This window comes from Schistocerca serialis, chromosome 4 (assembly GCF_023864345.2).
Source record: "Schistocerca serialis cubense isolate TAMUIC-IGC-003099 chromosome 4, iqSchSeri2.2, whole genome shotgun sequence".
Taxonomy (NCBI): domain Eukaryota; kingdom Metazoa; phylum Arthropoda; class Insecta; order Orthoptera; family Acrididae; genus Schistocerca; species Schistocerca serialis.
In genome coordinates, this window is record NC_064641.1 from 419,172,126 (window position 1) to 419,199,442 (window position 27,317).

The 27,317-nt window shown below is 41.4% G+C and overlaps 1 protein-coding gene across 2 annotated transcripts in view; it reads left to right on the forward strand.

Annotated features, from left to right (window-relative positions):
• LOC126474995 (tetratricopeptide repeat protein 17) overlaps positions 1–27,317 on the forward strand; it is a 337,167-nt gene that overhangs the window by 270,818 nt on the left and 39,032 nt on the right. Inside the window, exon 12 of one of the 2 annotated variants that reach the window (XM_050102532.1) lies at positions 23,101–23,213. Coding sequence is in view for 1 of the 2 variants with exons in the window: in XM_050102531.1 (XP_049958488.1) it covers positions 23,101–23,325 (225 nt within the window). In the remaining variant the exon portion in view is untranslated. Of the gene's footprint in view, positions 1–23,100; positions 23,326–27,317 lie in introns of those variants that run through there. The other variant, XM_050102531.1, reaches the window with a different exon arrangement.

The following is a 27,317-nucleotide window of genomic DNA, read 5'->3' on the forward strand; positions in this document are numbered from 1 at the left end:
GTTGGTTGTACAACTGGGGGCGAGTGCTAGGAAGTCTCTCTAGACGTGCCGTGTAGCAGCGCTCGGTCTGCAATCACTGATAGTGGCGACACGCGGGTCCGACGTATACTAACGGACCACGGCCGATTTAAAGGCTACCACCTAGCAAGTGTGGTGTGTGGCGGTGACACCAAAGTATGTGATAATCCTTCAGTTGGAAATATTTTTGAGATTATCTTCTGCCATTATGAAGAGAAGCTTTATAACATAGAGACAATTAGATGACCCACATGCCTCTCAGTCCCTGAAATATCACTCTGGGAGAGCACTACTCTCACATTATTTGGTGATGTATCCATTACGAGAATAAAAAGCTGGCCTAGGTCAAAGTTTGCTAAGAGGAGGCATCAAAAAATAAGTTACATATTATTGTGTCAGGCCAGCTAACGTTTATTGAATGCTTTACTACACTTCATAGTGACATAAATATATGACACTGTTTTCCAGCATAGTAATTAAGTCTCCTTAAACAACAGTCTGAATGTTCTACCATGTGCTCAAGTCCTCGATGATAGAAATTGCCCCGTGGTCATGGAACGATTTGAGAACCGTTGTGTGGACACCCTCATGGCTGAAAAATCTCTTTCCTGGCAGATGGTCTTGCTTGAATGTCTGGATCTTGTTCTCTATGCTCAATGTCGACAGCCTTCTTTACCAGTCAGCATCACCCATGTCTGTGTAGTCTTGGTCAATTATTGATACCATTTCATTATGGCTAGAGGTGGCATTGCTTTTGGTCCATATACCACAAGAATTTCTGTGTATTGTTTAGGTATTTTGCCCACAAGAATTGTCCTGTCCCACTTTCTTCAACCTTGGATTTCATTTCGAGTTGCTGTATCAAATTTCACTCCTACACTGTGATGCACTTGTCATCTGTACAGCAGTGGAACTGTGCCTGCAGTAAACTCTGAACATGTACCTTCAGCTGACAATGAGCTAATTTTGTTGCACAAGCATCTTAGGGTGAGACGACATGTGTAACTTACTTTATGAAGTCGCTATATAGTGTTGGGACCAATTTTAGGCCGTCCAGACGTACGGTACAAGCCACTTGACACATAGGTTTCCATCCAAAATTAGCCCTTGTTTCAGTTGATGAAGGGGATGTGTATTATGATTACCTCAAATCTATACTTTGCATAGTAACTGACCTTCCCTGAAAAATTATCTGGAAGAAAGTGAATTTTTTATTTTATTCTGAGTACAGCTCTTTCTCACGTTGTTGCTTTGGTGCCCTGTTGCTGCTTTAGTGCCCTGTTGCTACTTTAGTGCCCTTGTGATAAGGCTGAATGTGATAGCTAATTAGTGAATAATGATTCCAGGTTGCAATTAAATACACCTTTCTTAAGAGTATAGAGTTCACATAATCTATGGATATGGATAACGAGTGAAAGATCTTCTTTGTCACATAAGAGAAACAGAAACAAAGTCTGCTGCGATAATATGAGTCCCGTTGCAGCGTTTCATCCTGGGTGGGTGTTGAAGTGATGTCTACAGTGCAGAGGACTGCGGCGCATGGTGAAGCAGTGCAGTGTGGTGTGTTATGATGTCATGACATTGAGAAAGTGGGGTGCGACTTGGTGATGTGGATGTGAGTGTCTGCATTGGTCTCCCTGAAGCTCTGACTGATGAGCTGTGTGGTGCAGCTGGTTCCTGGCTCTGATCTGACTGAGCAAAGGAGTGTTGCCTACTGGAGATTGAGCTGCAACTTAAATACCCAGCAGGCAGAAAGGCATCCACAGCTGTTTGACAGGCACAAGACTTGCAAGTGAAAACTGGTCCCTTGATAGCAATGCCATAGTTGCTAATGCACAAGCAGCTTGTGAGTGTGACTGCTGCTTCCTGGTGGCACCTGTAGCAATCGGTGTAGCAGCTGATTGTTTGTAATCATTAGTGTGTCCACAACATGCAACACCCTTGTCATATTTGTAAAGAGTCTCTGGAGGGGGGAACATCTGTGGGCCAAGTGTTGGAAAATCTGAAGGGTAAAGGTGTAGTGCTGGAAGCATAATGTAGTCGGTGTACAACCAGTATATGGCACCCCTTCCCTCTCAAGGGCGAGATGGCGAAAATGAAGCTTGCAGATGCTACACCTGTTCTCCCACAAGGGAAGACACCAAAGCTGGCAAGGGAGAACAGTGGTGACAAGTGTCCAAAGTACCAGTGATTCCACTGTGCGATGCTGGAGGTCCAAGGGATCGGGGAGCTAAGGCTGCGACCCAGGAATACCAGGAACCCAGAATCCAAGGTTATGAAGTGGTTCCTGTCTAGATTATGGACAAACTGAGCAGTGCTGCGAAGACAAAAGGCAGGAGAGTCAGCCTTTGTGATATTTGTGAACTGTCTCCAGAGGAGAAACACCTGAGGCCAATGGTACACACACAAAAAAGACACATTGTGTTGGAAATGTAATATGGTTGGCATATGGCCAATATACAGTAGTCACCCTTAAGAATTAGATAATACGTAAAATTTCCAATAAATGTAATTTGTGTTGTACATTTGTTTGCGTGGCCGCCTTCCACAGCATCTGTTAAAATCTGTTAATATAGGTTATCTGTCAGCTGACTGCAATCTAATTAAAAAGAATTACACCAGATGCATTTCCCTTTTATTTGTAAAGCATCTTCTGTGGTTATTGGTGTTCTTTACATATTCTGCCCCTTCCCTCCTTGATAGCACTGGTTGGTGTCAAAAGGCTTCATTCCACATTTGCACTTGGCAGTTTTTGGCATTCTGCAGTATTTCCTGCACTGCATTATTTACATTTCACTTTCTTAAACTATTTCTCATTCCGCACTGCCACAGTGTTTGTCTCATATCATAAACACTGTGGCAGTGGGGAAAGAAAAATAGTTTAAGAAGAGGCATAAACACTGTGGAATGAGAAATAGTTTAAGAAAGTGAAGTGTAAATAATTCAGCATGAGAAATACTGCAGAGTGCCAAAAACTGCCAAGTGCAAATGTGAAATGAAGCCTTTCGATACCCAATTGCGGCTATCAAGAAGGGAAGGAGTAGATTATGTAAAGAAACACCAATAACCACAGAAGATGCTTTATAAATTAAAGTCAAATGTGTCTGGTGTAATTCTTTTTTGATTAGATTGCAGTCAGCTTAAGACGGATAACCTATAGTAACAGTAATTTGTATTGTCTAAGAATAACCAACGTTGTGCCCACTATATTAAATAATGATGGGTACAGTTGGACAATGTTTTAAAATTTATTGTTTCAGCGAGATGTTGTTCTGATATTTTGGAAAGATATTAGAAGCAGTGTGCTGGTTTACCATTTATGAGCTTTTGTTTTATGAGTTAAGCAGTCCGTAAATGATATTTTCATAGTAAGTCAAACCAGTATGTTTAACTAGTTTCATTCACTTGATCAACCAATTGCAAAATATCAGACATTTTTATTTTTTCATTTTAATGTATTCTTAAGTTAATGGGATCTTGGGGATTGAAAGACAATGTTTGGCATCTTGCACACAGTATTAATTTCTGGACATCAGATTCTGTGTACAGTTCACATGCAACACTGAGACAGTGCCCGTGCTGCTTCCTATTATTATACACAGACCAATCACAGTAATGTGACCACTGTCCACGTTTGACATCAACTTGCAATAACCACTCACAGGCAACAGGTGGCAACACTAGCAGTGGAGTATAAAGTGTTACAGGAGGGATGCTAAAACAGTGCAGTCATTGTCGTGATGTAGAAACAGAGAAATTTATATGAGGTCCAAAATGGCATGGTCATTGGCTTTTGGACCAAAAGGTATATCGTGCAAGGCAAAATGTTGCTATCCAAAACCAGCACTGAGGCAACTCGGAGCATCGAGGGCAGTATATGACGGGGGTGAACGACGGCTGCAGATATGTGTGCGAATGAAGAGATGTACAGCTGTTAAGCAGCTGACCAACCAGATGAACCGAGGGGCTACCGACAGGATCTCCTTAACGAACGTTTGGCAAAAGTTGCTACGCATGGGCTTCCAAGACAGGCGCCTAGCTCGTGTGCCTGTTCTGACTGCTGTTTGTCAGTGACAAAGGCTGGAATTTGCGTGCCAATACCGCAGCTGGACATCCACTGAGCGGTGACAAGTGGCCTTCTCAGATAATCACATTTTATCCTCCATCAGACAGATGGGCTTTGGCATGTACAGCATGAAATGTCGAAAGTGGACACCCCGCAACAATCGTCAGAAGGTTCCTGATCAGAAGAGGGAGCATTCTCCTCTGGGGAATGTTTTTGTGGCATCCCTGGGTGATCTTGCCATTCAGAGAGGAGAGGTATGAGGGTAATCCCAAAAGTAAGGTCTCCTATTTTTTATAAGTACATAGACCTGTTTATTTCTACAATGGTTTGCATCAGTTTACAGCTTGAACATTTAGCTATTTTTCAACATAATCACCATTTCTGTTGATTCATTTTTGTAGACGCATTGGCAGTTTTTGTATGCCCGTGCCATACCAGCTCGCCGCCGTGCTGTTCAGAAAGTTATGAACCTCTCATTTCACCTCATCGTTGGGGCTGAATCACTTTCCGGCCAAATGTTCTTTTAACTTAGGGAACAGGTGATAGTCACTGGGCGCCAAGTCAAGACTGTAGGGTAGGTGGATGATTGTGTTCCACTGAAACTGTTGCAGGAGAGCAACAGTTTGCCGAGCAATGTGTGGGCAAGTGTTGTCATGGAGACATTCCTCTTCTCCTGTTCTGAATTGCCCATTTGAGTTTTTTCAGCGTCTCTAAGTTAATTGTGGTCCCAGTGGGCATAAAGTCGACTGACAACACCCTTTTCTGATCCCAAAAAACGGTTGTCGTACTTTACCGGCGGACTGTGTTTGTTTAAATTTCCACAGCTTTGGCAAAGAAGGATGCTGCCACTCGCGTGATTGTTGCATGGTCTCAGGTGTAAAGTGGTATGACCAGGTTTCGTCACCCATGACAATTGAGTCCTGAAAGTTGTTCTGTTCGGCTGCAAGGTGGTGAAGAAATGCGCGAGAAGCATCAGCTTGCTGCTGCGTGTGGCCCTCAGTCAGCATGCATGGCACCCATCTTCTGCATACCTTTCGGTCGTTCAATGTTTCGGTTACAATTCTGTGAGCGGTGCTTCGGGAAACCTCAGGAACCAACATGCAGAGATTATCCAGCGTGATCCACCAATCTTCACGCCTGCTTTGCTCAACCTGCAACACTGGCTCCTCAGAAATTAACGGTCTCCCACTCCTTTGTTCGTCGTGAATTTCAGTCTGACCAGCTGCAGTCTCTCTACACCACTTATGAACATTTTTGACATCCGTGCATGACTCACCATACGCATCCATCAATTGGCAATGGATTTCAATCGGCGCAGTGCCCTTTGCATTCAAAAACTGAATAACTGCATGCAATTCGCACTTGTTGGTAACATCCAACAGGTGCTCCATTCTCAACGGCTGTCGGGCCAAGACTGAGTGCCTCAGCACACCATGCGCATGTTGACACACAGTGTGTGAAGCACTCTTCATAACAATGTGACCAACTGACACACAGAGTTCTGTACTTATAAAAAATTACGAGACCTTACTTTTGGGATTACCCTCGTACAATGGATCAATACAAGTATTCATCATTCTTTGGGTATTACATTCAGGCTTTTGACAGATGATCACATTAATGGGACTGGTCAGTGCATGACTTGATTTGATCTACTAATTTCCTGCACCAAAACTAAGTTTACTGTGTAGTTTCTCTCCCTTTAAGAGCAGTAGAAGAATCATTACTAGATCTTTACTAGGCACAATTTCTTCAAGAATTAATGACCCAAATATTAAGTGTTTTTTCACCTCCAGTACTTTATGTTGGAAGATTAAGTGTGGTGCAGTTTTATTCCCCATACACAGTCTCCACATGCCCCTCATATGCAAGTGTTTTCTGAAGTTCCCAGTGCCAGTCATTAGTCCTACTATGAGTTTAATCTGCCTCCTGTTCAAGCCCACTATTGCACAATTTCTCTTAAAACATGGTTTTGGCATCATTAGCTTGCTATGTTTTTGTTTCTGGATCTTCATACAATATCATGTGTGCTGTCTCATTAACCAGCTATTATACAATCCCATTACTGTTGGTTAAGACAGGTTCAAGTCCAACAAATTGAGTCACCGTTCTTGTCCTGGCCAACCTCTCAGCTTTGTTCATTATCATCCATTTCTGAGTGACCAGGGAGCCCTAGCAAGTTCCCCCTGTTACTTTCCTCAAGCCTGACAAATATTGCATCAAACTAATGTGGGACAGCTACGTTGAATGGACACACACAATTTCGCTTTAAAAAGTTTCTAAGGAGGAACAAACCAATGCTTTCTGTCATCACAGGGCATTTCATGACTGATGCGATGAGCTGTATTTGTTTGGGCTGACTCCAGCTCATCATCACCAGTTATCTGCTATATTAGCAGGTCCTTTGCCTCTCCATTTTCTGCGATCCGTTGCTTCCTTCTTAAGGCTGCTGTATGTTTTACCGTCCATCATGTCATCCAGTATCTGGAATCTCTTCCTTCCTCGCTTCCTTTTCCCTTCTACATAACCTTCTAAAACTGTTTTTATCAGTCCGTCATTCTTTCTTAATATATGCCCAATCCAATTTCTTTTCCTTCTCTTTATTACATCTAGTAACTGCCATTTCTCTCCTACTCTTTTCAGTACGTCTTCATTTTTTACTCTGTCCATCCAACTTATTCTTTCCATCTTCCGCCTCCAGATCTCAAAAGCCTCCAGCCTTTCTCTGTCTTTTTTCCTCATAGTCCATGTTTCAGCGCCATATAGAAGAACACTCCATACAAGACATTTTATGAGTCTCTTTCTGAGTTCTCTGTCCAGACCACTGCAGAAGATTCTCCTTTTCTTATAAAACGCATCTTTTGCCATTGCTATCCTTGTTTTAATTTCTGTGGTGCACTTCCAGTCGGTGTCTATCCTGCTTCCAAGATACTTAAAATTTTGCACCTGTTCTAGTGTTTCTCCATTCAGCACAATTTTTATTTCCTTATTTCCTCCTATTGCCAATACTTTTGTTTTATTTGTGTTAATTTTCATTCCATATCTTTTTTCCGTTAGTTTCAATGGTGTCCACCAAATCCTGTTATTCTTTTTCCCCTGTGTTTAGAAGGACCATGTCATCAGCAAATCTCAAGCACCCTACTCTTCTTCCTCCAATTTCTACTCCTTTGTCATCTAATGAGCATTGGTCAATCATATTTTCCAAGTACAGGTTGAAAAGAGTAGGTGATAAACAGCATCCTTGTCTTACTCCTTTCCCTACTGTGATCCAGTTTGGACTTTCTCCTCTCACTTTAACTGAAACTTTTTGATTAAGGTACAATGAGTTTATAAGTCTTCTGGTTTTCCAGTCCACTCTCTTTTCCCTCATAATAGTCGCCAGCTTGTCCCAAACCACATTGTCAAATGCCTTTTCTAAATCGATGAAGCACATATATAGGTCTCTTCCTTTTTCAATAAACCTTTCTCCCAATATTCGTAGGAGCCCTATTGCATCTCTGGTGCCCGTATTCCATCTAAAGCCAAACTGCTCCTCACCGAGATTCTCCTCTATTACTTTTTCAAGTCTTTTATTAATTATTCTTAACATCACTTTGGCTGCATGTGAAATGAGGCTGATTGTCATGTGCTTGCTGCATTTCTTGGTTCCTTGTTTTTTCGGTAATGGAATCATTACTGTTGTCAAAAAGTCCTCAGGCCATTCACCACTGTCATATATTTTATTACATAACCTCAATATTTCTCTTATTCCATTGTGGTTCAAGCATTTTAGTATTTCTCCCGGTATTGTATCTGTACCTACTGCTTTGCCATTTTTCATTGCAGCAATGGCAGACTTTACTTCTTCCATTATGATGGTCGGTCCTTTCTCTTCATCACTTACACTGTTGTGTGATTCAAGTTCCAGAGTTTCTGGTTTGCTATTTGTGTCATATAGCTCTTTTATATATTCTTCCCATCTCTGGAGGACATCGTCATGATCTTTGTACACTACCTCTTCGTCTTTACTCAAAATTTCCATAGTAGCACTTCCCGCTCTGTTTTGTTCCCATGTCATAGTCTTTACTCTGCTGTATAGTAAGTCATATCTTCCCTTCCTGTCCAGTTCTTCAATTTCATCACATTTCTCTTTTAGCCATTTTTTCCTAGCCTTCTCTGTTTCTCTTCGCAGTTCGTTATTTAACCTTTGGTATATCTTTCTTGCATCTTCAGTGTTCTTGTTTTTCAATTTTCTTCTCTCCTCCATCTTGGAAATCATTTCTTGTGTGACCCATGGTTTTTTTGACCTTTTCCCTTTTACATATCCTATATTTTGCTGTCCTGCTTTAATGATTCCTTCTTTCAGCATATTCCAGTACTCGTTGGCATTATCAGGTGCTTCTTTGTCTCGTAATGTGTTTAGAAAGTCCCGAGACATCATTTCTGTAATTTGTTCTTTGTTGGACCTTATCTTCTCTAGATCCCACTTCTTCACCATTGTCGCCTTTTTCAGTTTTTTCATTCTTATTTCTATTTCTGCCATAAGTAAGTTGTGGTCACTATTAATATCTGCACCCGGTAATGTGTGCACCTTCTTGATTCCATTCCTGTATCTTTCTTCTACCAGTATAAAATCGATTTGGTTTCTATATTTATCCCCTGGTGATTTCCAAGTGTAGAGCCTCCTCTTATGGTTCCTGAACCATGTGTTTGCCGCTATCAGCTGCCTTTCCCTGCAGAAGTCAATTGACCATTCACCTCTGTCATTTCTCTTTCCAAGACAATGACTGCCTACTATGTTTCCCTCTTTCCCTTCTCCCACAATGGCGTTCCAGTCTCCCATTACTATTTTGCAGCATTTTTTATTTTCATCCATTATTCTCTCTATTACATTGTACGTTTCCTCTACAGTTTGGTCATCATGTTCTGAAGTTGGCATATTCACCTGGACAATCAGTAAATCTTTTTGTGCTCCTTTCAGCCTTACACCAATAACCCGGTCATTTGCATAGTCTACATATTCCACACATTTAGCCAATTCCTTTGTCATAATCATTCCTACTCCATTAATTCCTTTTACTTCTCCTCCTGAGTAGTAGAATACATATTCATCTGACTGCAACTCTCCATGTCCATTCCATCTTACCTCAGCAACTCCTACGAGGTCCATATGATTTTTCTCCATCTCTCTTTTAAGGTTTTCTCGTTTTCCTTCTTGTAGCAGAGTTCTGACATTCCAGGTACCAATTCTCGTTTTGATTTTTTGCCTCTTTTCAAGTTGTCCCCCCGGAGATCCAAATGGGGGACTATTTTACCTCCGGACACTGATTTAACATGAGAGGAAGCCATTTTTTTTTTTTTTTTTTTTTTTTTTTTTTTTTTTTTTTTTTTTTTTTTTTTTTTTTTTTTTTTTTTTTTTTTTTTTTGCATACAATGGAGACTGCATTATGCAGGGAAGATAATTTGCGGTGGTATTCCGTTGCCTTCCGCAGTTCTGGAGGCCGCCCCTAACATGGGATACAGACGCCTTTTGCAGCCGCCCGCTCCGGGTCAGACGCTGCATGAGAAGTATAGGTTGGAAAATGAAAGACCCCTAGCCCTCGAAACCTAATAGCGTCAGGGTCGGAAAAGAACAAGAACTGGCCGAGGGTGGCCAGATAGGAAAGATAAAAGTCAGGAGCCTGGCATAAGTAAGTGGAAGCAATGCCAGGACTCAGCTCGGGGCCCCGTGATCGCCAGCTACGTATCACTAGGTGTGACTCCCTAGACTCCAGCTACACTTCGTAAAAACAAAACAGCAAATAAGTGCCGAAACACCAGAGAAAATCCACCTGGTGACTAAGGTGGGACACCAAGTATACCATGACCCTTGTAGCACATTCTGATAGCAAATATCTCCACATGAAATACTGTAGCCATCTTCTCTAGAGAGATTGCGCTCTTCAGTCTAGGCTGTACCCCATATACCACAGCCCCCAACCCCAGCACGTTTTTGGCTTAGTAAACTGGATTATGTCTTTTGAATGAAATCATGGTTCATTCTCCATTGCTCCCTATTTCAAGTTGTTATATTGAAAGGTTTATTGAAGAAACTGGAAACTATGGTATAGTCAGCCAGCATTTCCCCGACCAGTCCTATATTTACCACAATCATTACTTTAGTGTGGGATTCTGGATATAATAAAAGTTTCCAGTTTTCTTGCCATTCTCAAACTTGAGTCTCATTTCAAAGAGATACCTCACCCATACAGTTATAGTTGGTGCTGTCATCAATCTACCCTCAACATGTAGCCAAAATTGCATGTTTAAATTTGGTGATAGGCATGAAACAGCATCCAAAACTGCTTAGTGGTTTCTCCAAACATTATTTTGAGCAGGTAGTTCAGGAGCCCGCTCAAAGTTCAAATCATTGCGAAAACGTTCTTGACCTGTTAGCAAAAATAATCCTGAGCCATCATGATGGATGTAGGGATTAGTGACCACAAGGTCACTGTAGTGAGATGGAACACCATAACATCAAAATCAACCAAAAATAAATGCAAAAAGGCATGTATTTAAAGAAGCAGATAAAAATTCACTTGATGCCTTCGTGAGAGACCATCTCCATTCCTTCCACTCCAATTACAGGAATGTAGGATATATTACAAGGAGAGTTCCCACCTGCACAGTTCAGAAAAGCTGCTGTTATGAGTAAGTATCCAGATGATGCAGACTGTGAAGCAGTCATTAAAGTTAAGCCCATAGTACTGGATAGCATGTTCAGCAACTGGGTGGTCCAGCTAGCTCTTGGCCACAGTATGTCAGTTGTCATACTGATGTAGAAAGCAGTACAGTGGTTGCAGTTAAGTTGTAGACCACATGACTACTTTCAAATGTAACACTGCTTTTAATGGTAAAGGAGACGCCTATGACCAGACCAGACTAGGGTAGGTGGTGGTGTTGGTAGGATGTATGAGACAAGTCTTGTGTTTTCAGGCATTTGAGCAATGAGGCAAGGAATTGGGAGCAGAGGTTGACTAGGGATGGACAAGGAAATTGCATATACATTGAAGTGCCAAAGAAACTGGTATAGGCATGCATACTCACATACAGAGAGATGTAAACAGGCAGAATATGGCGCTGCGGTCAGCAACACCTATACAAGACAACAAGTGTCTGGTGCAGATGTTAGATCTGTTACTGCTGCTACAATGACAGGTTATCAAGATTTGAGTGAGTTTGAATGTGAAGTTATAGCCAGTGCACGAGCGATGGGACACAGCATCTCCAAGGCAGCGATGAAGTGGGGATTTTCCCATACGATCGTTTCATGAGTGTACCATGACTATCAGGAATCCGGTAAACCATCAAATCTCTAACATCGCTGTGGCCAGAGAAAGATCCTGCAAGAACAGGACCAATGACAACTGAAGAGAACCGTTCAACATGCCGCAGATATCTGTGCTGGCTCTTCAGTGTATTCGTTGGGCAGCAGAGCACCACTGTGGAATGGATGGGAAGGATACTGGGTAAAATATTTCTCATTTCAGGGCACAGTGTGAGATAGTCGAAACCGTGACAGAGAATGTGATTCAGTTGCTCCAGTGGTGCTTCAGTGGTACTGAGTCATGAGAGAGCTGCTCCTTTATGGTCAGGGTATGTGGGAGTATTAGGTGACTGGAGAAACAAAGCATGCAAGATCTATTTCTGAACAAGGTTTGGAGGGTAATTTTGGTCTGCAAAGGCTTGAGTGAGACTCTGCTCATCAGGAGTGATGACCGTGGGTGGCTAGGCTGCATGGAAGAGACATCTTGGTATAGGCTGGGTAGAACTGTCGAAGTAATGGTATTGCTTGTGGTTAGTAGGTTTGATAGGGATGGGGGTAATGATGAAGCCAGCCTTGAGGTGAAAGTAAACATCAAGGAAGGTGGCTTGGTGTGCTGAGAAGGACTAGGTGAAGGGAATGGGTCAGAAAATGTTGAGTGCTGGAGAAATGTGGATAAGATGTCCTTACCATTGGTTCAGATCATGAAGATGTCATCAGTGAATCTGAACCAGGTGAGGGGTTTGGGATTCTAGGTGGTTAGTAAGAACCCCTCTAGTGGCCTATGAGGAGGTTGGCATAGAATGGTGCCATGTGGGTGTACCACAGATTTGCTTAACAGTTGGAGTTCCAGAGAGGAAGTAATTGTGAATGAAGATATAACGTGTCGTGATGACCAGGAAGGAGCTTGTAGGTTATCCGTACGTCGAGCATTGTGAAAGGTAGAGTTCAGTAGTGGCAAGGCCATGGACACTGGGGCTATTAGTGTAGAGGGAGGTGGCATTAACAGTGATGAGCAGGGAATCATGTGATAAAGGAGCAGGAGCTGTGGAGAGTCAGAGAACGAAATGGCTGGTGTCTTTGATATAGGTGAGTAGGCTGGGTAATAGATTAAAGGTGTTGGTTTATAAGAGCAGAGATTTTTTCAGTGGGAGCACAGTAATCGGCCACAAAGGGGTGTCCTGGGTGGTTGGCTTTATGGACTGAGACTCAGGGGAGAGATCATGGGATAGGCATAAAGATTTGAGGAGGAACTCAAAATGCTATTGGATTTCTAGAATGGGATCACGTGGCAGGGTTTGTAGTTGAACAAACCTGACAGTTGGTGGAGTCCTTTGACCAAGTAATCCCTGTTGGGCAAAACTATGCTGGTGGATCCTTTGTTGGCAGATAGAACTATAACGGCAGGATCAGTTTTTAGACCTAGATGCAAGACCTGTCCCATACATCATCCCACCACCACCATCACTGCCACCACCATGTAGTCCAGCCTGGTCACAGGCATCTCCTATCCCATCAAAGGCAGAGCTACCTGTGAAAGCAGTCACGTGGTCTACAAACTAAGCTGTGGTCACTGTGCTGCTTTCTACGTGGCCTTGACAACTAACAAACTGTCCCTCCACTTTGGTGGCCACAGACAAACTGTGCCCAAGAGACAGTTGGACCAACCAGTTCTTGAAGATGCTGCTCAACACAGTGTGCTTCACTTCAGTGACTGCTTCATATCCATCATCATATGGATCCTTCCTAATACACCAGTATTTTTGAATTGTGCTTGTAAGAACTGTCCCTGCAATATATCCTACATTCCTGTAACCGCTCTGACCTCAACTTTCATTAGTCCCTATCCTCCACTTACCTATACCATCCTCCTGCTCCCACTCAAGCATAACACAGCCTTATATTCCACCAACACACCCACTAATCTTTTTCCCCTTCTCTACTTCCCTCATTTTCTGCCAAGTCCCATGGTGCCATCTACTCTGGCCACTTAGCTATGGAAGCAGACAGATGCCATTTAGATTGGCCCAGGAGTTATGCCACTTATTTCTTCCCTTTTGCTATCCTGAAGGTAGGTTCCCTACCCCTATTACAGATCTATAAATTGGTATTCAAGTAGGAACTCACCTTTGCTGTTGCTTTCTCACACCAGCTTGTGGACATTGGAATCACATCTGATCAACAGTTGTCCATTCAGCTGCAAGGAGCTGTCTACCAGTCTCTTTGCTTCCTGGGAAGGAAGTGTACTGTCGTCATAACAGACCACTATCGTCATTAAGGAGGTAAGGTGGGGCTGATACAAATTCCCTTGTGCTTCCTTTGTCATGTAGTTTTATGTCCTGCTCTTGCATCCCCTTCAGGCATTCCTTGCCAACTTTCATCATGAAAGTTTAGTCATCAGATGCAAGCATCTGTTTGATTACCCCCCAGGTATTAGCTGAGATTTCTTGGTTTTTTGCACATTTACTTTCTTGAACAGAGTCTTTGGAGAAACATCGTTAAGTTTTGGTACTCTAATTGATATATTTGTGGTCTTGTAGAATTCCACTGCTATCTTGACCCACAACTTCACTTCTGCCCATGGAGATATCCTGTGCACCACCCCCTTAAGCCAGTCTTCTGTTCAATTCTCCTAAAAGACAAAGATTACAGCACCTTTATCCAAATAGACCCTCATGAATTTGGGGCCTAGGCTTGTATCTTTTCAAACAGAGCTATCTGAACTAGCTGCTTCTGCTGCAAGGTGATTTTGACCGGTGGATATCGTTGCTGGGTAACCAACATTCTAAATGCCAATACTGCAGTGTATAGATCTGTTTCTCTATTTCCTGCCTCAGCTTTTTCTGGATCCAGTTATCCTGGGAAATGGGAGTAACAGACTCCTCTCTCATTCTCTTGTTCTAAGACCATTTAATTACCCCATTTGCATTTGGGAAACCATTAGGTGCCTTCCTTTTCTTTTTGTTCTCCAAGATGTTTCCTTCTCTGAGCCCTAGATAAGGATTTGATCTTGATCCAGACAAGCTTCTCACTAGCATTTTCCCCTTCTTGGATTGGTCTGTCATCCAATCAGTTGCAGAAATGGTTTCCATCGGTTCCAAACCTGATGTTTGGTATTTGTGGTATTCTCAAATTTCTCAATTTTTAAACTATTTTCTGTGTTCTTCATTTTCATTCCAAGACAATGCAGGCTATATTAGGCTGACACCAGTGAATTCCCACACTGGAGTAAGGCTTATTACTGTGTCTTTGGGGCACGATTCATGAGACATCTTCCCATGTGCCATGTACCCCTTAGCATGGATCACACCACACCTTGGATTGGGTACCTGAGACCTGCCTGGTTTGAGAGCCCCTGCCAGTAACTATGCTACCACCAGCATAGTCCCCAGCACCACTTGGACATGCAGACCTCACCACTGATATGGTCAGTGCTACAATAAAACAGTGTACCCTGAAGAGACAGTTATATGATAGGAACATCACTTTGTTGATTGGACTATATAAGTTTTGGATTTGGTGTTGTCAGCTGGATAAATTCTACAGTTCATACACTCATCCATTCATTCATGGCCTTCACAATATTTGCATTTACTCAAAAATGACTATACTTATTTCCAATCTGACTTTTCCTTTTATTATGAAGTATAAATTAAAAAATGTTTCAGCACCACTTACATGTCACTCTAAAAGTGAGTATATTTAATTCAAATCAAGCTTTTCTTTCTATTGTCAGTTGTAAATTAACGAATATTTCAGCACCATGTAGAAAAAATAATTGTAATAGCACCATGTGTTTAAAAAAAAGATAAATGTAAAACTGGCAGTACTATGTGAAGAATGGAAATGATTTTTTTGTGCAATATTTGTTTTGTTTTTGCAATCCTTACACTAGAAATTCTCAGAAAGTTGCGAGAAACACAATGTGAGCATTGTTCAACACTTAAAATTACTGACTAATGAAACACTGACTTGTGCAGATAAAAGTGTTGGACCCTTTAGTGATGCAACTTCAGCAAATTAGCCAGATATTGGTCCATGCATGATAGTGCATGGTACCAGTATGTTCCAAAACAGCCATGGTCATATCTGGGGGTCCTTTGTTCATAGAGATAAAGGGTCAAATGTTTTGGATAGCCCTGGGTCTAGCAAACCTTTGTATACCTATCAGAAGAACGGGCATACTGTAGCTATCCTCCAGCTTAGGGTCAAAATTGAAACATTACACACTTTCTCAAGCCGAAACAAATAGAGCAATTTAGTTGGTTCTCTTGCACTAGGTGTGGTCCAGCTTGAACCTTAGATGGCTTGTAAAAGCATCTTTTGCTCATAGTTGATTCCTGAGGAAAGGCCAGAGAACTATGACTTTTGGGTATTAGTTATGGGGACAGCCACTTCTATAATTTATGTTCATGATAAATTGTCTAAATTTTTACCAAATACTCTTGAGATGATGTTCTCATGGAACTTCAAAACTTTTTTCATTATCATTATCCGTTATCGAGATCCAGAGGTTCAAAGTTACCATATTTATGTAGAAAATCGCAAAAATGGTTTTTTGCCATTCTTGCACCATGGGCTGTGATTATCTAAATAACTAACCATAGAAAATGGCTCAAATTTTATCTGTACATACTTATGACATTTATCGAGAAAAGCCATTTTCCCGTTTTCTCAAGATACACCTGAAAATTCATGATTTCTGGGTACCAGAGTACCGATTCTGAGGATGTCCACTTCTGTAATTTCTATTCATGACAGATTGTCAAAATTTATACCATATGTTCTTAAGATGATGGTCTGAGGGAACCTTGAAACTTTTTCCAATATCATTACCCATTTCAAGACCCACAGGTTCAAAGTGACTGTATTTGTGCATATCAAATGTGCACATAATATCCATTCTGATGTGTAGATGTAGTTTTATATGTGGCAAGGGTTCTGGGGTCACCAAACTGTGTTTTTAGTTGCCATTTTTTCACCACTAAAGCTTTTGACTTGTTGTCTCTGTATAATGGGCACTCCATGCCTATACAGGCTGTGTTGAAATGACTTGATGGAAATGACTTGATGGTGCCTCCTGGCAGCATAAGCACCTTACAACAAATTATTTTATCATGTGAAATTCTTTGTACTTGAAAATCAACTGCATTTTTTGTATACAGTAAACGTAGCCTAAAATTGTTGTGCATTTTTGTCTAAAGTAGTGTGAAGTGAACCGACATTGGATGGTAGCTGATTTTGTGTTAACTTTATGCTTTGCTTACTTATTTGGTGCTTATATGTATCAAAGTATGTAAATCTGTCAAAGCGTATGAATAAACTGCCAAAACTGTACTGACCTACAGGATTTGTTTCATATAAGCAGCACACCCTGCTGTAACAGGAAAAAGAGGGGGAACAACTGAGAAATACTACTGTCAGAGCACAAAAAAGGTGAATACACTTCTTTTCAAAAGACTCTGACAATAAAGTGGGAAACCAATTGCCTCAATCCTCATTCTACCTTCTGCACCAGAAATTTTGGCAATCAAACATATTCATACTTTTTTGTGCTGAGAGTAATAGAGAGACAGCACGGTGACAGTGAAAGAAAGAAAGAAGAGATGGTACCAGTGAGAGAGAAGGAGAGAGAGAAGACAGTGGTGGTGGGAGAGAGAAAATTGCAGAGAAAGAAAGATTGGTGAAGACAATAGCTGTGACAGCCAAAGAGAGAGGAGGTAGTGATGGTCAGTGAGAGACAGAGGCAGTAAAAGAGAAAGAGAGGTGGATGGAGATTGTAACACTGAGAGCAAAAGAGAGAGGAGGTAGTGGAAATGGGAACGAGAGATGAGTAGACTATACATACCGTATTTACTCGAATCCAAGCCGCACTTTTTTTTCCGGTTTTTGTAATCCAAAAAACCACCTGCGGCTTAGAATCGAGTGCAAAGCAAGCGGAAGTTCTGAAAAATGTTGGTAGGTGCCGCCACAACTAACTTCTGCCGTCGAATATATGTAGCGCTACACAGGCATCCTTTGTAGGCACAAAGATAAATACTGGCGCCAAAACCTCTGCGTCAGTAAATAAAATTTAAAAAAAAAATTGGAAGACGAGCTTTTTTTCTCCGCCCGAGTTTCGACCATTGCATTTTCATACATTATCCAAGGAAGTAAATACAAATTCCATATTGTTCATCTTCGAATGTAGCAGAATTTCAATGTTCTACGAAAATCCGACTGGCAAGACTGGGATTTTTGTCAAATGGCCAACTCTACGTTCTGAATTTTTTCCTACCTGTGAGAAGAGATGGTTGCTAATAGGAACCTGATGAAATGTGAATCACATGCAGTATTCTCTTCACCATAAGAATAATACGAATATAAACATTTTGCCATGTATTCTATCGTGTTTCCTTCTATCTCATTTAAATCCTGTCTGCCTAATAAACTACAAAACTAGAGTGAGGCAACAGCAAACGCGGAAGAATATATGTACCGTGTCATGTTTATATTCATATTACTCTTATGGCTAATAGTGATACAGTCAGAAATGAAGCACGGCAACTGACTAGATTTTTAAATCTAAGATGACTAATTTCTGTGCAGAATTTGATGTACTAAAGAAGCGGCCGCAACGATTTTCAAACGGAGAAAAATTTTCGCCAAACTCTCGTTCAGAACATGTTCTATCATACGCAGTCTATTATTTGGTTCTTGTTGATCATTATCAAAGAAAGCAGCAGTGTAAGTAACAACAAATAGCAGCCTCATGCTATTGTTTCGCTAATGAGATGATTCCTCTCTTTTTTTAATTGTAGGCGGCGGTAGCGCGCACAAAAGCAAGCCATGCCACAAGCAGCGACAGGCCGTAAACACGCACTATCAGAATGCGACAAACAATGCATGGCACAGTATAGTAATGCATTTTCAGCTTAGAGTGACTGACATAAACACCTATAACATAGAAAACGGCACTTATCAGATCAAAGCAAAATAAGCGATCGTTTCAAACCACACGAAGCACGTGAAAAAGAAATGGTATCCATATAAATACGGACGGAGCACCTGACGCATAGCAATGGCTACCTGGTAAAGCTTAACTGCTGAGCTTACAACTCGAACCAAACTACTGTAGCTGTATCGTCATTCATTCGATCTAAATTGTGTCTCATATTACAATGGACCAACTTTGTTTCGATTTGGAGGTTCGGCCTAAAACTTTTCTCCCCCCTTGAATTTCGAGGCTCAAATTTCAGGTGCAGCTTAGATTTGGGATTTTTTTTTTTTTTTTCCTTTATTTCGAGACTCATTTTTCAGGTGCGGCTTAGATTCGAGTGCGGCTTGGATTCGAGTAAATACGGTAGGCTTGGGGGCCTAGAACCTCACAGATTGGTGAATTTCAACACAATAAAATTGCCCACCTTCCCTCGTCGCTTATACCCATGTGCCAAAATTTCCCGGTTGAGGGGTCAAAACCCCAAGCGAATCATCCCCAAGGACATATGTGGAGAGGAGACTATGGTGGTTGAGAAGAAACACAGCAGACTGTAAGTGAGAAAAAAAACAACATTGGCAATGGGGCAAAGACAATGGCAGTGGGACAGAGTCAGTGCAACTGTCAGAGAACTGGCAAGAGAAAGGGGTGAAGATAGTGGCAGTGGGAGAGAAACATATAAAGGCAGTGAGAGGGAGATACTCAGTATGAAGGCTTAACTACAAAGAGAGACTGGGCAAAATGATTCAGAAAGAGCATGAGTATGTCCATACACCACAATTTTTGGTGAGGAAGGGGGAATGAGAATTCAAGCAGCTGATTCCCCACTTTTCTGCCAGAGTCTTTTAAAGAGGAGCATATTGATTTTTTGTGCTCCAACAGGAGAATTTTTCATCAAGTAATTGCTTGTATTGTGCAGCACACAGCACACTAGCTTGAGAGACAAGGAGGTGAGCAAGACCCAGATAGGCAGATTAATACCTATCAGCTGGTACACTGGCCAGCCTGAGTGTAGTATTTTGGCAGTTTCCACATTTGTTCAGGCAAATTCTGGGGTGGTTCTCAAATTCTTCCTCAGAGGGTACAATGTGCAAACAATTAAAATACGATAATGCACAGAACAAAGTTTACACAGTTGAGTGGCAGAGGTACACAACTTACTTCCCTTGGGTCACCATGACAGTTGTTTCATCAGGAAGGGCATCCAGCTACAAAAAATGGAAAATCCTGACAAGGCAGATCCCATGCTAGATGGAATAAGTGCTAGGCAAAAGAAAGATGATATGATTTTTGAGAGTAATTTTGATATAATTTTTGTGTCAGACTTCTTAGAGACAGGAGGTAGCAACATGAAGTTACTGAAGTGGTGTTGGCCTTTGTCATTATCCCTCATAAATGCTAACATAATAATCCAAAATTCAGAAACTACAATTGAGAATATTTCAGAAATCATCTGTGCAGATGTGTCTGCCACACTGCATGTCAACTAATAAAGATTCTGCTGTATATCAGCTGAATTTGGTAGATATAGATTTTAAAATTTCCCAAAGAATATTGGCATTTGAAACAAATTCGAGAAAACTGTATTTGTTGAACAAAAATACATCTTGCTGCAACCTGCATCATTTTTTTGTTTAGTTGTGTTTACAGATTCGTAGGTGCAGCGATTGCAAGAGCGAAATACTATATACCACATGGCTACTGCATAGAATACATTCCAGAATAGAACAAACACTGTGAAGAATGTTTTGAAACCTACATAAAGAATGTCAGTGTAGATGAAGCCAACGAACTGCTACGCAGACTGGACATAGCATGAAGAAACAGATAGGTGAAGACAACTACTGAAATGGATTTTAAGAAAGCATGGAGCTTACTGTAAAAGTTGGGGAGAAACAAACTGGCAGTCAAAGTAACTCATCCATTGTCACCAGACCAAATCACAAGTAGCATTGTATCACACACTCTAGGGCACTACGGGACAAATAATACACACAAAAAGTAAGAAGGGAGTATAGAAATTCACAAAGAGCAACTACACAGGACACTTAAGTAGGAGAGTACTTAAGTGGCTCTCATTTATGTTAAAGTTGGTAAGATGTCTGGTTATGATGGAATGCATCCTGAATTCCTGTGGAAAGGAAAACAAGAATTGGCAGACGAAATTTCACTCTTGCATACTAACATCAGGTTGTCTGCCTAAAACTTTTAAAATTAATAAAATAATAGAAGTTCTAAAATCAAACAAACTATTAGATAAATTGGAAAGATAGTACCCAACAGCCCTTCTCAACTGCTGCTGGAAACTCCTGGAAAGGCTACTTTTGAACAGGATGTGTCCACAAACCTTAGAAGTCATCCCACCAGAGCAGGCAGGTTTCAGACTGTACAGACCTGGTTTTAAACCTGACCACACACATTGAGGCAGGTTTTCAGAAGCAAGAAAAGACAGCAGTAACTTTGATAAACCTAACAGCAGCCTGTAGCACTGTGTGGAAAGAAGGGTTTCTACATAAACTGATAAAAGTAATCCCATGCCAAAGCACACTGAGACTTATCAAGAACAAGCTTTTGGACAGACATTTCCAAGTGATACAGGGTAATAATATAAGCAAACAGGGGAAACTCAATAATGGTCTGCATCAAGCAATAGTGTTAGTATGGGTGTTTTTTAACTTCCACATGTTTGACCTGCTTGAAACTGAAGTGTCCTTGTACTGAGAAGTGATAAGACTCTTCAAAACATTAACTTTATTACCAAACAAAACTCAGTTATAAAGTCCTTTGGTGAATATCCACTTAACTACATTCAACAGAAATATCTCTCCTGTGTTGTTATCTGTGGTATGCCTTCACTACAAACCCTATAGTCGAGATAGGCAGCAACATAAAGACCTGGGACAATACTGGGCTGGTGTTGCCGGCATATGACAGGTGAGATGCTGCTGTTGCAAACCAGGATGAACTGGACCGGGTCTGCAAGCATTGGTATGCTGAAGCTAAACTGCTGGTACTGTCAATTGGAAGCACTGGGGATTAGTGTTCAATGTCCTGTCAGTAACAAGATCACTAGAGACAGATCATAAACTTGAATTACGAAAGGATGGTCATGCCCTTTCAAAGGAACCTTCCCGGCATTTGCCTGAAGCATTTTAGGGAAATCATGGAAAACGTAAATCAGGATGGCCGGACACAGGTTTGAAATGTCGTCTTCCTGAAATGTCGTGTCCTGGCGGGGCAGCTGCCTGCGAGGCCTGCCTGGTATGCGGAGGAAATGACTACCAGGCGGATATAACAGAAGCCAAGTCAAGGAAGTTCAGCTATGCTGATCATATTGTTCTAGCTATTCAAAATAAGCAGATCAGAGATGCTGAAAACATTATTGCTGCTTATCTAAATAAAATGGATTGATATTTCACTAAATGGAGGTTAATACCAAACCCCACTGAGACAAGAGTCAACTGTATTCATTTTAACAATAAAATGGCAGGACATGAGCTAAAGTTCATAGAAATAGCATTGAACCCCCTAATCAGCAACATCCAAAGTACTAGGGAATTACTCTAGATAGGACCCTATCCTTCAAAAGACATCTTGAAAATGTATCCCATTAAATAAGATCACACAATATTTGCATTCAGAGCTTATTCAACACTAACTGGGAAGCATCAGTGGATACACTACAAACCTCTGTACTTGCCTTACTGTGATTTGATGCACACCAGTGTGTTTAGACAGTGAGAATGTAATGAAATTGGAAACCTAGTTCAATGCTGCTATGAGGATTGTAACAGGATATATAAAGACTGCTCCATTGTATTGGCTTCCATCACTAAGCCATATAGCCCCACCTTCCCTGTGGGCACAGGAACCTTTATTGAAGGAATATACAAAAGTAATGAGTAATACTCTACTTTCTATCCACAAAAATGCTCCAATTTTGGGAACAACTTGATTTCACTCCGCTCTGAGAACAGCCCACCTACTGGTAGCTACTAACCCCAGCTAGGATACTAAATGGCGCAAGAGCTGGAGTGATAGTGTCTCCCCTGAGGAAACTTAAGGTTTTTGAACTTATACGACAAATAAGGTAAACCTTAAACAGACTCCAAATGGGATACGGGATATGTGCAAACAATTTGCACAAGTCGGGAAAGCTACCCAGCCCAGCTGTGACTGTGGTGGACTCCAAACCAAACTTCAACATATTGTCCAGGACTGTTAAGTAAGAGCTTATTGGGGTAGCCTGGCTGACTTCTTCAGTATGTCATTATGAAGGTACAATTTATTTTCTGTGATGTTATTTTTTTTTATTGTATTGTACATTTTGTCTTGTTTTACTCTGTATCCTTCATTGACATATTTTATAGTGTATTTTATCACTGATCATAAAACCAGTGTAAACCAAAAGAGTAGCACTATACAACAAATAAATACATAAATAAATAATGTTTTACATATTTATTTAATTATACTACTGTTGCAAAAATATGCTGAGAGCAATGTTGTTCACTGGTGATAACTTCCTTATTTGTTACTTATGTTCATATTTATTACTCTCTTTTTGTACCACAGGCATCATGCTTCGTTTCTTTCTTTTTGAAAAAAATTTAAATCCATGTGTTTTGAGTGTTATAACACTTATGCAGTCTTGTTCCAATTTCATATCACTTTTCCATTCCACCTTCTGACGCTGTTAATACTAAGCTACTTTTAAAATAACCTTTGAATATCTTTTTGAGTTTCCGTATATTTCAGGAAGTTGGTCCAAGTTGGCTGTTACATGTACTAGCAGCATTGTATTGGCGAATTAAGGGCAATGGACGACATGCTCTAGACTGCCTAACCATTGCATTAGCAGCAAGTCCTCATCGAGTCCGTGATGTGTCATTAGTGTCACAGGCAGCAGTTTTGCATCAGATGGGACGAGCTGCTGAAGCTCTTCATGCTGCATCAGAAGCTCTCGCTGTCAACAGCTCTGAGGTTTGTAAAAATATGCTCGTATATATATCAATTCCAGAATTCTTCAGAAAGAGTCTAGAACTGACTGACATATGATTATATGAGACATTACCTTAATTTCCAATATACCAAGTGAGAGAACTGAAGAAGTAAAGAATCATTTACAATAATACTGAAAGAATTCCACAACAGTTGCCTCATACACAGTACCATATGTAACGCTAATATTTTAAAGGCCTCAGGTACAAAGAACTTCTCTTGTAAACATTTTTGGCAAAGCCACCCATGGTCGTCACATCTGCAGTGACAAGCAGTCCCTCTTGAAATATGCTGATGATCTCATTGAAGCCTTCATAGATCGTAATTATCTTCCCAACCTTGTACAAAAACAAATCTCCCGTGCCTTATCTTTCCTGTCTCCCACCGCCTCCCAAAGTCCCACCATCCAGCCACATAGGAGCATTCCCCTCATAACTCAGTACCACCCAGAAATGGAGCAACTGAATTACATTCCGTGCCAGGGTTTCTTCTCATCGTGCCTTAAAATAAGAAATATCCTGCCCACTATTCTTCCCACCCCTCCCACAGTGGTATTCCGCCGTCCACTGGACCTACACAATATGCTCGTCCATCCTTATACAACCCCTGCTCCCAACCCCTTACCTCATGGCTCATACCCCTGCAGTACAGCTAGATGCAAGACCCGTCCCACACATCCTCCCACCACCACCACCTACTACAGTCCGTCACAAACATCACCTATCCTATCAAAGGCAGGGCTACCTGTGAAACCAGTCATGTGACCTACAAGCTAAGCTGCAACCACTGTGCTGCATTCTATGTGGGCATGACAATCAACAAGCTGTCTGTCCGCATGAATGGCCACCGACAAACTGTGGCTGAGAAACAGGTGGACCACCCTGTTGCTGAGCACGCTGCCAAACATGACATCCTTCATTTCAATGACTGCTTCACAGCCTGTGCCATGTGGATCCTTTCCACCAACATCAGCTTCTCTGAATTGCACAGGTAGGAACTTTTCCTGCAATATATCCTACATTCCCGTAACCCTCTGGCCTCAACCTTTGTTAATTGTTGTCCTCTCCCATCCAGCCCCTTCACTGTTCCCATTCCAGCACTACACAGCCCCCATTCCACCATAGCAACCAGTCTTTTTACATCTTTCCTCTTCTGCTATCCCTTCCCCCTCCCCACACCTCCCCCCTGCCCTCCGTCCAACCTCCCGACTGCACGTAGCTGCCCTACCCTCTCTCCAGCTTGTCCCTGTGTGCTCCCCAGTTGCATGTCACTGTCCACCATCCCTACCCTATTATCTCTCCCCCATCCCCATTCCAGACTCCTCCTTACTGCTATCCAGTCGCTATTCCCATCAAGCACTGGTGCTGCTGCTGCTGCTCGCAGTGTGGCTTCAGTTGCCAGAAACTGCAGTCGTGTGTGTGTGTGTGTGTGTGTGTGTGTGTGTGTGTGTGTGTTTCATCTATTTTTGACAAAGGCCTTACTGGCCGAAAGCTTTATTTGTGACAGTCTTTTTGTTGTGCGTATCTAAGTCTCAGCATCTCCACTGTATGGTGAGTAGCTACTATCCTTTTTGTTTTTAGTTCAGAGGCAGTGCAAAGGCTCAGACAGTTTACTTTGCACACACAAAATATAGCAGTCCACTGTATGCATCACTCCTTCACTCCCCATTCCCCAAGTGTCAACGATATTTGTGCTCAAAACATACGTGACACCCACAACGAGTTAGTGCTTGAGGTTTACCTGCAGGCACAGGCTTTAGCAGTGGAGGACTGAGTATGTCAGGTATCCTCATGGAAGCACCTGCAGGTAGTGCCTCAGTGTTGTTTCAGTCGAAGTAAAGGCAGGTGTGAACCTGTTGATGGATACCACAATGGAAGTCACTGATATCAACAGCGAATGTTTTGTCGTGGTGTGCCATTACTGTGTGTAGACCACCTTATGATGATTAGAGAGATTTTCGAATGGCATCATGTCAGATGAAAACCTGCTTGCATGACCGTAAGTTGCAGAAAGTGAATGATCAGTGGTATAATGTTGTTTTTAACAAGTAGGATGGTGCTTGTAAATCTGTGAGGAAAGATTTGCTAGGTCAGATACTTCAATAATACTGTTTGATATATCAGTAAAGAATTCTTCCGATAGCCAAACTGTTTGTCCACACTCTCATTCAGCCATTCTTGCATTGAAATCTTCATCAAAAGCTGTTGGAGCTCTTGAAGGACAATATGTAGGCAGTCAGTCCAATGCTGTGTGGCATGGTGTCTGATTGAGGCCTTTAATTGCCTGTGGAGCTGTTCCATGAGACTAATAGCTGCAGAATGGTAGGCACAGGTCAGAATGCTGTTCATACCCAGCAATGTGTAAAGAGATATGACTTAAAATGTTTTTCGTGATCAGTGGTGGCACAGAGAAGAACATCAAAGCATGGGATCCACGCACAAAAGAAGGTCTTGGCTGCAGTTGCTGCCATTGCATCTTTCATGGGATAGATTTTAGGGAAACAAGACAAATTGTCAGTCACTACCAGGCAGTATTAGTACCCTTCTGATGGTATTACGGTCCAATGATGTCAATGTGGACATGATCTGTATTTACTCAGTGGGGTGAAAGTAAGAGCAAAGCCATAATGTGCAGAGTTATTTTGTTGTGCTGATGAGCATTGCACTGACAAACAAATGCCTTGCAACCTTTCTCAATGTTTGGCCAAACAAATACTTTCATAGAACGGTAGCACTTACTCCAGAATGAGAGAGGCAGCAGAGAGAGGAAAATGCATGTTTCTGAAAATTTGCCCCAATGGCCAGTTGTGCCTGTAGCATTGATACACTGCGCTATAGTGCTACATTTGAGTTTGGTATTTGAATCTGTCAGTATTATAAGCCAGGTGAATATTTCAAGTCATACCCTCAGTTCATTGTCGCTTGGTAAGTTTGGTTAGGAACTCCAGATCTAATGGTCCAGGAGTTATAAAACACTCATACCACTATTTCTGCTTGAGCATCATGTAGGGGAATGTCTTCCGTCTAGTTACTGAACCAGTCGATGCATGTTAAACAGTATATGAATTCATCTGAGAGAGGCTCTGGGCCAATCACATTAATGTGTATCATCTTAAATTGTCTATCTGTGCTTGCAAACTGGCCAGTAGCAGATTTAGTATGTCCATTCACTTTGTTCTTTTGGAATGCTATGCATAATTGTGCCCATTTTTGGATAACTTGTTTGATGTTTGACCAAATAAATCTATATGTCAGTAATTTCACAAAAGACATGACAGCAGGGTACGGTAATGCTGAAAAACAAAATATCAAAATTGCTGAGGAATGCACGGACGAATGTTACTTGTTGATACAGCAGAATAATATTCGTCCTGGGTTCGATTCCTGGCCGGGTTGGGGATTTCCTCTGCCCAGGGACTGGATGTTTGTGTTGTGCCCATCATTTTATCCTCATCATTCATGACAGTGGCCAGATTGGACTGTGTAAAAAATTGGACTGAGTAAAAATTTGGAATTTGTACTGGTGCTGATGACTACACAGTTGAGCACCCCAAAAAACCGATCATCATCATCATCATCATCATCATCATCATAATCATAATCTTCCACCATGGATTTCATGCTGCTTAAACTTCAATGAAGTATGAGGAGTAGACCAAAGTTTCTAAAGTTCATCACTCACTTGAACATCTGCTATCTCCTCTCAACCAATTGGTACTACTACAATTATAAACAATGAACTTGCATTATTTGTACACACTTCTGATTTTGTATCTGGTGCAGTTCTGCACAGCATGTTCTTTTCCAGAAATATGTCTGATACCTGTCATAAATTTTGATATGAATTGTGGGCGAGACAACTGCATAGGGCTTGCCTTATCATTTTGATGTTGAAAAGTGTGCATCAAAGGAGCATAGTCACTTTCCACTGCAAATGAATGTCCTTCAAGGAGGTATTTAAAATACCTTATTACC